This window comes from Carassius carassius, chromosome 27, assembly GCF_963082965.1.
Source record: "Carassius carassius chromosome 27, fCarCar2.1, whole genome shotgun sequence".
NCBI classification, from domain to species: Eukaryota; Metazoa; Chordata; class Actinopteri; order Cypriniformes; family Cyprinidae; genus Carassius; species Carassius carassius.
The window spans coordinates 13,129,213-13,141,763 of NC_081781.1; the positions used below are offsets into that span (position 1 = coordinate 13,129,213).

Sequence of the window (12,551 nt, forward strand, 5' to 3'; positions counted from 1 at the left end):
TAAAACGTAATGCAATGAACATTAACAAAGTAATAGATAACAGAAAATGTCAAACTTAACATTCTAACTATACAATAAAATTTGCATTAAATATAAACCATATCGTCACTCAGGGACACTCAAGGAATGTACTATTACTGTTTTTCACTGTAAATGACCGTTTTTACTTGCAGAAATCATACATATGACATTATTTTAAAGTAAAAGTACATATAATGTGATGTTACCATTTAACTTTTGACCATAATATGTATGGTAAGATATAATTTAAAGTTTACAATGAACTGATTTTTACTTTAGCATATTTTTACATTGTACAATTAAAAAACAATCAACAAAAACAACAAACAAGAGTTCCACTTCCCAGGCTTGGCAGTACTAGTCTATGAAATCAATAAACCAATACGTTTCTAAATAACTTCTTTTTTCATGTGTTATTTTGTCAAGGGCACCAAGTAAGCCAGGATGCTCATTGTTGTCCCCTCAAATAAAAAAAATAAGCACACAATGGCCCTGGAACGAACACTGATCTGGCAGCTACCATTACATCTTAAAATTGCTTCATCTTTGCATCCTCAGTATGTACATGTGTTCGTAATGTAAGTTGTAATTAGAATTTTCCACCTAAAAGAAAAGAGAGTAAGTAGTACATGACACCACACACATACACACATGTACTCATGAATGCACAAGGATAAAGGGGAAATGAGAGAGCATGAGTAGGTACAACAGAATCTGGGAAAAGTGGAATAGCTGTGATCTGCTGACAGCTTGATGTAGAGATAACGAGCACAGAAAAATCTCTCGCACACACGTGTAGGGTCTGCTCCAGGGAAACTTGTCTCAAACACCCACCATGGCTGTGTGCTAATCTACCTCCTGTCACTTCAGCCATAATTACAGCCTCATGTCAGGGTCCACAATTAGAGCCCAGAAGGATGCCCAAAGAGGGACTATTTGAGTTTAGAATGGACAGGCTATGTTCATTCTTAGCAAATGACTCATCCTAACATCACAATGTAAGTTGCTAAATGTGACCAAAAAACAACATGTAAACTGGCAAACAAGCAAAAAAATACAATACATACTAACTACTGAGGGATTAATAAATAATATGTATTGTTTGATTGTTTGCCAGTGTATTGTGGTAAGAAGGCATATAGGACTGAACCACATTACAACTGTTTAAAATGCAGGCCTATTTGAAGTCCAAAAATTAATCTATTAAACAAACTCATTTTTGTTGGTTCGACTTAGAATATTGTAATGGAAGAGTTTAAATTGACATACATTTCGATTGCTTGTACCTGAAAAATGTTGAAACTTCAAAAAAGTAAATAAAAAAAAGAAAAGAAAAAAATAGAATAGTCAATCAAAGTGATTCTTTGGTTATTTCAGCATTGTTCACGCACCTTAAGAATAACTTTTACAGTGTTAAGTTTAGATACATCAGTCAGTGGAAAAAAGGGGGCTCATCCATCAAACAAATTTGCTCTCTGTATAACAGCCATGACATTCAATTTCAGTTTGTCAAATTAACGTAAATTGCATAATGACCTTTCCCTGTAGTCAACATTTCAATACAGAGCTTTTAATTTCTTAGTGAAGCATTGTGCTCTCTCTCTCTCTCTCTCTCTCTCTCTCTCTCACACACACACACACACACACACACACAAACACAGGCTCATAAGAGTGAGTTCGATGGACACAGCTGTGTTCCAATAAAACCCAGCAGCAGATGGAGCTCAGTGACAGTGAAGAGGTCACATTGGACTTTAACTTTGACATTTATAGAGCATTCACTAGCACAAGTGGTGACAGGAGAGAGCAGCCCCTCTGAAACGCTATTAATTATCAGCTTATATTAAATTATGCCACAAAAACAATTTATAAACCCTGTTACCAACTCAAATATAACCTTACAGCATTACTATTAAAAAAAATCACTGTAAGTAATGAGTGATGCACTGCTGCAGGACAGCACAGGAAAGAAAATTAAATTGTTAAATTCAGTCTGCTGTTTTTGAGTGTTGCAGAAGAGGCCCTTAACGTCCTTCACAGAATGAGACCACTGCCAAGTAAAAGCAGGGCAGCATGTGCAGTCTAGCAGACAACCATCCCAGATGGACGTCAGGTGTCATTTTTTCACCCCAGGTGAGACTGCGGTCCCATCTGTTGACAATTTGCACTTTTGGCTCCCTCCACACATTCAAATAAAGCTTGTGAGGTGCTCCTCAAGGCCTTAAAAGAGCCCGGCTGCCAGAGGAGGCCCATTAGTGGGCTGCGGGTGGCACTTAGGCCTGAGGACAAGCTGATGAGCCCTGTCCTACACTACAGAAACACACAAGCTGGATGCTTTTACAGTAGCTGCCTCCAAGCTGATATTTGACTAAGTGGGATGTATGGATGAAAGATCATTTCCATTCGTGCTTTCTTGACGAAGCTTTGCAGTCTGCTAAAGGTGTATTATAGACTATGGTCTGCACAATGCTGAAGTATACAAAACAAACCATGAAGAAAATACTTTTATGAATAAAAAAAGGACAAAACACTTTGTCAAATGTGGCTCTATTGAAATTCATGGCGCAATGTCTTTGTCTTCAAGGGTAGAAACGTTCTCTAGGGTACCAACAGCCTTGTGTTTCTGTGTGGTTTGGATGTGCTGTGACTTTCAAGGTCTAATTGCTTTTCATACTCTGTGAGATGAGGGGGAAGACAGCATCCATTGTGCTTTTTTGACACAGGGCCAGTCGGCTTTTATTTACTACAAAATTCTGTATTATGCAGAGGTGTTACAGGAGGACTACCAAATGCAAACTTGTTGACATCTGAAAAAATACACAAGTCATTCATTCCAACAAACGTGATGGCAGTGAGCCCATCTTTCATCAAGAATTTCATGTTATACTTTCTAACAATATTTTATACACTGATTTTTTTGTTTTGTTTCTATTTTTGACACAGTATTTTATAGCCAGGATTTTTCATCCCGAGGGTCCAGTGACCAGTCATTGTAATCATGAATGGATATACAAATATGAAGGGGGTTGTTACTAAGCTTGATGTACTTGCATGTATCCATAACTTATTATAAAGGTTTATGATACATAAATGCATAAAGCTCAAGGGAACACTAACTGCTAACAGACATCCAACTATTTCACACTACAAAATAAAACTAGACTGTTAACACTAACCACTACAATGACTAGAGGCAACTCACTTTCACACTAAATAATAAAATAAAATAAAATACCTATAGACAACACACAATTTTACACCTACAGACATTATTTTAGACTAAATAAGTAAATAATAATAATAATAATAATAAGTAAAAATGCAGGCATTTATAAGCTTTATTATACAGCCACACAGGAGTATGGGAATCCCCCCACACATGCTGCTCAGCATGACTTGCTATAGAACATCATCTATTTAAAACATATGTAAATATTTACTAGTGCTGTCAATGATTAATCGCGATTAAACGCATCCAAAATAAAAGTCTTTGTACACATAGTATATGTGTGGGTACTGTGTATATTTATTACGTGTATATAAATACACATCCATAAGAAAAATATGCTATGTTTATACATTAAATATATTTATTCATAATATAAATTATATGAATATAAATATATACTTGCTAATACAGAAAAGTTTTTAGGTTTTTGTTTTTTATCTTATTCATCTCTCTAAGCATCAGCCATGACAAATGGCTCATCTATGACAATGGGGTCACTGCAAGCCATCCAAATGCCTATCAAATTGCATTCCATATCAAGATGACTTAATGCTCAATCTCCTGACAGGAAGGTCAAGTAGAACCGAGAAGGCCAACACGAGACGAGCAGTGGCTAATCTACCTGATAATAATGTCTGGCTAATGCTAAGTCACTCAGCAAACAAACATATCAAAGGTAAAATATTCAAAATATACTTACTGTTTCTTTGGGCTTTAACGAGGACTTACATATGTGGTTTTGGAATTTTGTCTTTTTTGAATTCCTGATGTGCCACATGCATTTTCACAGCATGAAATATCAATCGAGATGTACATGATAACCTTGAAGCAACTCCTAAAAAGGCATCTCATATTTGAAAAACATGTATAATACATTATGTTTACCTTTAAACCATTCTGTTTGATTAAGTCACCTTAACCCAGAACACTGCCATCTGATTGAGAAAGACATTATCAAAAAGCTAATGTCTTATTCTCTCTGAGAAGGGTTCTTGAGTCCTGTCATAACAACCTGATCCTCGGCCCTGAACTGGACATGAGCTCCATAATGGCATAAATAAAGTCACATAAACCCCGCGATGAGGGACTACTTTATGAAAGCTAATAAATAATTCTGCTCAAGGTAAAACCATAAACCAAATCACCAGGCCATAATGACAAAGACTTGTATATTTGCAATGCAACCATGATGTGCTTTGTGGCCCACAAGACCCTCAGCAGAAACAGCCCAGACAAGTGGCCTTGGTGTCCAAATCGGACCCAAGGACCATCAGAGACATTCTCAGTAAACTTTTTACAGGAGTTAGAGTTTTTACTACTACCTTTACTCAGATTTGGATATATAGCCACTTGATCACTTGAACATTGGAAATTTTGGAAAGTAGCAATAAAACATAGATCAATCAATCAACAAAACAATTTAAAAAATGGGGGTCAGTAATTGTTTTTTAATGAATTATTACTTTTATTCACAAAGGGTTCATTAAATTTATCAAAACTTACAGTAAAGACAGTTATATAGCTACAAAAGTTTTTAACTGTATTACAATTCATGTTTTTTCTTCTAAACCTTCTAATTATAGTCACAACGTGTACTTTTCTGTGTGCTTGTTGTCTTCTTTCAAAAGCAAAAAAAACCATGCCAACCCCAAACAGTAGATTATATATACATTATATATATATATATATATATATATATATATATATAGATAATTTTCTTTTTTTCAGGAACTTCCTGCCAAATGTTTGACTAGTGGTTCTATTAAATATTAATTACATTAATGCATAATTAATATTCATGAACCTTTTGTGTCCCTCCCACTTTTAAGATAATTTCTACACTATTGAACATAAAGAGGTAAATAGTTTTAAAATTCAAAAGTAGAATATTCAGATTGTATAACATATATAGCTTTAGAATAGCAACTCTTTCTTACCAATGAGCGAAGATGTTCTGAGGTGCTTGTCACACGCCATACTCCCTCCAGGTAGTGTTGTGCATGTAGAGGAAGTGGAGTGACAGTGGCCAAACAGGTTCGTTTGCCACCCACTCTCGCTGCTCCTTCTTGATTCCAACCCATTTCCTGCGTTTTCTCCCTGGACTGTGGACCACATGGATGCCCGGTGAGTTTTTGACTGCTAGAAACTGGAGAACACCGTGTGGGCCATTCCCAGGAAGCAGAGGGTGAGATGGAACTGTGAGATGCCACACGTGGTGGCAGCAGGCCAGAAAGGGGTCCGGGCTGCAGGTCAGGCATGTCATCGAATGCCAGCCCCAGGGCAGAGTGGAGTGCCAGGCGCCTCAGGTAGTGAAGTGGGGTTCCACACACTTCACAGCTGCTCTGGGCACTGCAGCTCCTTGGAGGCCATTCCACAGTCTGGAGCTTGTCAAGGAGGAAGGCTGCAAAGCTGGGGTCCTACAAGAAAAGTCAGAAACATGACATGTTTTTTACAGCACAGCTGCTGAAATTTTCTTGGTTTTGCATTTTGTTCACGTATTCTTGTTAAATTAACAGACTGATTATATTTTCAGAGCTTGTGGATAAATATTCTCCATTCACAAAGAAAAAGCTGGGCTTAATTTATAGTTGATTAGCTTGTCAATCATATGCAACACAGTAGGATAAAAGTAGTAATCAGAGGCGGCAACACAGGCCACATTTTGGCATATATTATAATTACCAGCATTTAACATCCTCTGAGCTATGTAAATGAAATGTTTTCTGGGAAAAAATAACACTGCAGTGGTCCTAAAATTTTACTGGACACTAAAGCTAATATATAAATGCTGAAATTCATTCCATTTGATAACTAAATACATATCAATTCAACTAACCATGAACTAATGTTTATAGTTAATGTGATGAAATTCACCTGTGGTTACTCTTCTGTGAAATTGAATATCCTGTCACAGTGTCTGGTTTGTGTTCCCTGGGTAATCACTAGATGTCCTCCTTCCCCACGGTGTCTGTCACTTTCTGAACTACATTCCCCACAAACCTTGTTTCTTCATTGCACCCAGCTGGCCCTGGTCACTAATCATTGCACTCAGTCAATTCCTCATTAGCATTGTCATTTCCCTGTGTATATATACCCTGTCTGTTTTAGTATGTGTCACGGAGTCCTTGTATTTATCACGCCACTCCTGAGTCTGTTCTTGCCCGTTTGTCTTGCCAGTTTATGTTTGATGGATACTTTGGTTTTGACCCCTGCCTGGACTGGATATTGATGTACGGTTTTCCCTTATTAAACTTACTGCTCTTGGATCTACTTGTCCTCTGTTCTTGTGTGGGGATCGTGACAGAAGGACTCCGTCATGCTAAGATCCAGCAGTATGTTTTACGATGTTTCTTCCCCAGCCACTGAGCGGGAAAGAAGGAGTTGTTTTGAGGGAACCCGCCTGGTCGTTTTTCGTGGGACCCGGGGATCGAAGAGGAGTGAGTGGTCGAGAGGAGGTCCGGCATCGTTCTCCACCATGGCCCCCCTTCGACTCTGGGCTCGTGAGGGACGGAGCCGGCGTCTCGCAATTGCGGACGGATAGGAGGCGCACGTCTGCCGAGCTAGCGCCGCTGCACAAGATGGCCGCCAGCCCAGCGCCGCTGCACAAGGTGGCCGCCAGCCCAGCGCCGCTGCACAAGGTGGCCGCCAGCCTAGCGCCGCTGCACAAGATGGCCTTAAGCCCAGCGCCGCTGCCCAAGATGGCCATAAGCCCAGCGCCACAGCACAGGGCGGCCGCCGGCCCAGCACCGCTGCCCAAGATGGCCGCCGGCCCAGCGCCACTGGCCAAGATGGCCACCGGCCCAGCGCCACTGCCCAAGATGGCCGCCGGTCCAGCGCCACTGCCCAGGATGGCCGCCGGTCCAGCGCCACTGCCCAGGATGGCCGTCGGTCTAGAGTCATGGCACAAGATGACCGCTTGTCCAGCGCCACTACACGGTATGACAGCCACAGTTGACCCTCCAGAGTCGAGTCAGGTTCAGAGTCGAGTCAGGTTCCCGTGGACCCTCCAGAGTCGGGTCAGGTTCCCGTGGACCCTCCAGAGTCGGGTCAGGTTCCCGTGGACCCTCCAGAGTCGGGTCAGGTTCCCGTGGACCCTCCAGAGTCGGGTCAGGTTCCCGTGGACCATCCAGAGTCGAGTCAGTTTCCCGTTGACCCTCCAGAGTCGAGTCAGTTTCCCGTTGACCCTCCAGAGTCGAGTCAGGTCAAGTCACCGTTGACCCTCCAGAGTCGAGTCAGGTCACCGTTGACACTCCAGAGTCAGGTCAAGTCACCGTTGACACTCATGAGTTAAGCACTACCACAGTTAGACCTCAGGAGTCAAGTCACCGGTGATCTTCAAGGACAGAGTCAAGTCACCGGTGTTCTTCATGGGCAAATTCAAGCCACCATTGATCTTCATGTGCAAAGTCAAGTCACCAGTGATCTTCATGGGCAAAGGCAAGTCACCAGTGTTCATCATGGGCAAAGGCAAGTCACCATTGATCTATCTTCATGGGCAAAGGCAAGTCACCATTGATTTATCTTCATGAGCAAATGCAAGTCACCATTGATCTTCATGAGCAGAGTCAGATCACCAATGATCCTCATGAGCAGAGTCAAGTCACCAATGATCTTCATGAGCAGAGTCAAGTCACCATTGATTTTCCTGAATCCAGTCTAAACTCTGCAGAACTACCAGAACTTCTCCACGTCTCTGCTGAACTACCAGAGCCTCCCCACGTCTCAGCCGAACTCTCTGAGCGCTCGACTGATACTGTCGTGGCCACGGAGGCCACCCTTAACTTGTTCATGTTCTCTGTTTCAGACTTGCCTATCCAGACTTGCTCTCTTGTATCATCGATCCCACTGTGGTGGTCCTCGGTGCCGCCCTGGTGGGCTCCTGTCTCAACCGCACGGCTGTGGTGGTCTTCTGCGCTGCCCTGGTGGGCTCCTGTCTCGACCGCATGGCGGTAGTTGTCTTCTGCGCCGCCCTGGTGGGCTTCTGTCTCGACCGCACAGTTGTGGTGGTCTTCTGCGCCGCCCTGGTGGGCTTCTGTCTCGACCGCACAGTTGTGGTGGTCTTCTGCGCCGCCCTGGTGGGCTTCTGTCTCGACCGCACGGATGTGGTGGTCCTCTGCGCCGCCCTGGTGGGCTTCGGTCTCGTCCGCACAGTTGTGGTGGTCCTCTGCTCCACCCTGGGTGGCATCTGTCTCGTCCGCTCGGCTGTGGTGGTCCTCTGCGCCGCCCTGGTGGGCCTCTGTCTCGACCGCACGGCTGGGGTGGTCCTCTGCGCCGCCCGTATGGGCCGCTGTCTCGACCGCATGGCTGTGGTGGTCCTCTATGCAGCCCTGGTGGGCTTCTGTCTCGTCCGCACGGCTGTGGTGGGCTCTGCTTCCACCTGCGCCATCCCGGTGAACCCCAGTTCCACTTGCTCCACCCTGGATTCCTGCCCTGTCGGCACTGCCCTGGGTCCTGGAACTCTCTGACCTCCTGGTCTCCTTGTTGTGTTGTTGTTGTTTTTTTCCACTTCCTGACCCTGTTCCCTTCTATGAACCTGGCCCTCCGTCCCTCCCCCTGAGCCTCCACCAGTCCACCTCACTCCTGGTCTCCTTGTTGTGTTGTTGTTGTTGTTTTTTTTCCACTTCCTGTCCCTGTTCCCTTCTATGGACCTGGCCCTCCATCCCTCCCCCTTATCCTCCACCAGTCCACCTCCTTGCCTGGACTCTTGTTTTGTCGGTCACGTCTTGGAGCGTCTGGTAGCCGCTCCGTAGAGAGGGGGTTATGTCACAGTGTCTGGTTTGTGTTCCCTGGGTAACCACTAGATGTCCTCCTTCCCCACGGTGTCTGTCACTTTCTGAACTACATTCCCCACGATCCTTGTTTCTTCATTGCACCCAGCTGTCCCTGGTCACTAATCATTGCACTCAGTCAATTCCTCATTAGCATTGTCATTTACCTGTGTATATATACCCTGTCTGTTTTAGTATGTGTCACGGAGTCCTTGTATTTATAACGCCACTCCTGAGTCTGTTCTTGCCTGTTTGTCTTGCCAGTTTATGTTTGATGGATACTTTGGTTTTGACCCCTGCCTGGACTGGATATTGATGTACGGTTTTCCCTTATTAAACTTACTGCTTTTGGATCTACTTGTCCTTTGTTCTTGTGTGGGGATCGTGACATATCCTCAAAAATCACTTTGAAATCAGTCGGTAGTCCAAATACCTTTTAGGGCCACTATAAAAATATTTAGATGAAGATATATAAATTATGGTCAACTTTTAGTGAACTTGGGAATATAAATGTCACCCCTAACAGCTGCTCCTTTTAAAAATCACACAAAATCAAAGCTCTCACTCCATGCGTTGCAACATTGTGTGTAGCTTGATTTAAGGATTGCAATGAACTTATGCTGCCTACACCCCAAGTGTATATTTTGCAGGAGTGAATTGAAGGTCAGGGGCCAAATCCCTGACCTCAGCACAACACTATACCATGATTGAGTGCTTTTGTCTGGGACTGGAGGACTTCTGCAGCAGGTTCACTCACTAAGGGGGGAAACAGTACAACATTGGCATGCCAGATGCCTGCAATCTGCTTCAGCTTCAGTCTGCATGCAGGCAGCCCCTCCAACCTGTTAGAGCTGCCTGTGGGCATAAGACTTTACATTTATTCATTTAAGCAGACTTGGCTAACATCTTTACATAGAAGTGCTATAGGGGATATAGCCTAGAAAACCATTAATAAGACTGAGAATACACAAAATGATACGGACAGAGCTATTGACACTGAATATGAATTAGTTGGAACTGAACAGAATATTTCCAAATATGATGATAAAATAATACGAATGGAAAAATAAATTGCAGTAAAATAACGAAAATAAAATAAATTCCAACAAATATATGGTTTACATCAACATACACATAGCATCAGTCCACATAATTTTTTTTTTTAATAAATGTAAAGTATTCTTCCACCAAGTAATATAGTTCATTCATACCAACTCCCTGTATTCATACACAATGTGTGATTACAGGTGTGCGTTTATCTTCATTTTACAGCTGCTTTGAAAGATGCTCATCCAATCAGAATTCAGAGTCAGCTCACATACGTAAAGAATTTGATTTTGGATGTTTGTATTTTCTATTAATGGTTTTATTCTATTAATTATTAACATAAAGAATCTAGTCATTAATTGCTTTTGGAGCAGTTCAGTCAACATGTGTCCTCAGCAGTCTTTAAGCATGTACATTTAAACACTGCGAATCGTAAAAATGCAAAATGACAGCTGCAGAATGCAAAATAACCAGATGACACAAATGCAAGCACAAACGTGGCATGTTAGTCCATCCACCCACTCAACAGACACAAGCTGCACTTGTTATGTGCTAGTCACACCACAGCGCTATTGGAGAGGACCTTCCTTTGTATAGAGATTTAAAGCCAGGCTGCCGTCTGCATCCTTTATTGTGTCTGTGGCTTCTGGTGTCTTCCTAGGCAAACACATAGAGGTTATTCACGAGTCAATGGCTTCCTATGAGCCTGTGCCCTCTGAGTCCCACCCCACATGTGTTCGCAGTAGCCACTGCATTCTGATGGATGGATAAAGGGGTGAGGAATTGGCAGGCACACTTTTGGATGAAAACAACTATACAGAATTGCACCCCTCCACCAACAGTGACCCTAAAATGCACAATGGGGAGAGTGAAATGGATGTAAACTCTATGATCTATAACTACACCTGTGATAAATCAGAAAGATGATGGACTTCCTATCTCTATCCACAAAAATGAATAAATAAATGAGTAGCTTAAACAAAGACGAGTGTGACATACTGACACAAATAAATAAAAGATAGGATCACGGAAGCTGTCGAGATATAAGGCAAAGAGAGAATTGAGGCCTTCCTTCGAACACTTCATCCATGCTCTAAATTGCTGGTGAATTGCAATTTTCTGTTCTGTTAGGTAACAGACAAATGATGGAGGTACTGAAGGAAAAAGAGGAGAGCAAGGGGAGTGAGGTGAGTGTGAGGCACAACAGAATGAAAAAGAACATTTTTGAAGTGTTTTAAAAGTGTGAACCTATGCAAAAATAAAAAAAACACAATGAGCAATTACCCACATTGCCTATGTGATGACCAACTGCCAAATGTGGGTCATCATACAGTAAGCAATGAATCTATGTATGCTCCCTTCAAAAACCAACCCAATAAAGGCATCTTAGCAGACAGGAGGACAGATGAACATTAGATTTGGACATGTCTTGTGGTCTTCCAACCTTTGAGCATTTATATGCTTTCAGATAATCACATTCTTATCAAATAGAGCAGATTTCTCACTTATCGGTTCTACAACATGCACGTTTATATAAAAAAAAACTCCAGTGCAACACATCAAGCCTTCATTTTGATGTGTTATACACGTATATTATACCCACATGCTGAAATGCATTTACCAACATAATGTGCCATTAAAGGCACCTGCACACTTTAAACAGCTGGAAATTTAAGTTCGATTTATATTATATTATGGGACAAAACAGAACCCTGGGAAATTCAACAGCCTCGCCACTACAGACGTTTGCAAAATCTAAACTGTTTATCATTAACTGGATTATCTCAAAAGCAAAAGATCTTTATACTTTTATCCACAATTCAAACCTAATGTAAGTTTTTAGAATTTTACTGCATCAAAAAATGAATTACCTGCCTTTCCCAAACAATCAGAAAATGCTGGCTGAAAAACTTGATTGGTCCTGTTTCTTGATCACTTAACGTTCTCGTAACCCTCTAACCAAGGCTTCTGGTATGCAGTCAGACCACAACTGACTCAACTCAGAAAACAATTCTACTTACTCGCAGAGCAGTGTTGTAAATCACTTCACACAAACAATTGCAATTCATCCTCATAAGCATAGCAACAGACGGAGTGCTTTGTGTGCTGGAGGTCAGGGGAGACTGGATATCCTTTCAGAAGTCTAGGAATTAGCAGCATATTTTAGAAATGCCAACAAGTCCCGATGATGTAAACTTTGAAATGATAAGATGCTTAAGACATTAAAGATAATATTTAAAATGTCAAGCAAATTGCCTTCAAACAAATACATTTTACTCACCCTCAGGCCATCCAAGATTAAGATGAGTTAATGTCTTTATTGGAACATCTGATAAAAATATCACAATAATCCACAAGTAATCCACATGACTCCAGTCTATCAATTTACATCTTGTGTGTTTGTAAGAAACAAATTTATCATTAAGACGTTTTTAACTTTAAACTGTTGCTTCCAGCTAAAATACAATTACTCTATGCATGATATT

The 12,551-nt window shown here is 41.8% G+C and overlaps 1 protein-coding gene across 1 annotated transcript in view; it reads right to left on the reverse strand.

Annotated features, from left to right (window-relative positions):
• The window catches only part of LOC132106779 (kinesin-like protein KIF26A), an 84,800-nt gene that overhangs the window by 42,528 nt on the left and 29,721 nt on the right, over positions 1-12,551 (reverse strand). Inside the window, exon 3 of the mRNA XM_059512768.1 lies at positions 5,188-5,667. Within this exon, the coding sequence (XP_059368751.1) occupies positions 5,188-5,667 (480 nt within the window). The remainder of the gene's footprint in view (positions 1-5,187; positions 5,668-12,551) is intronic.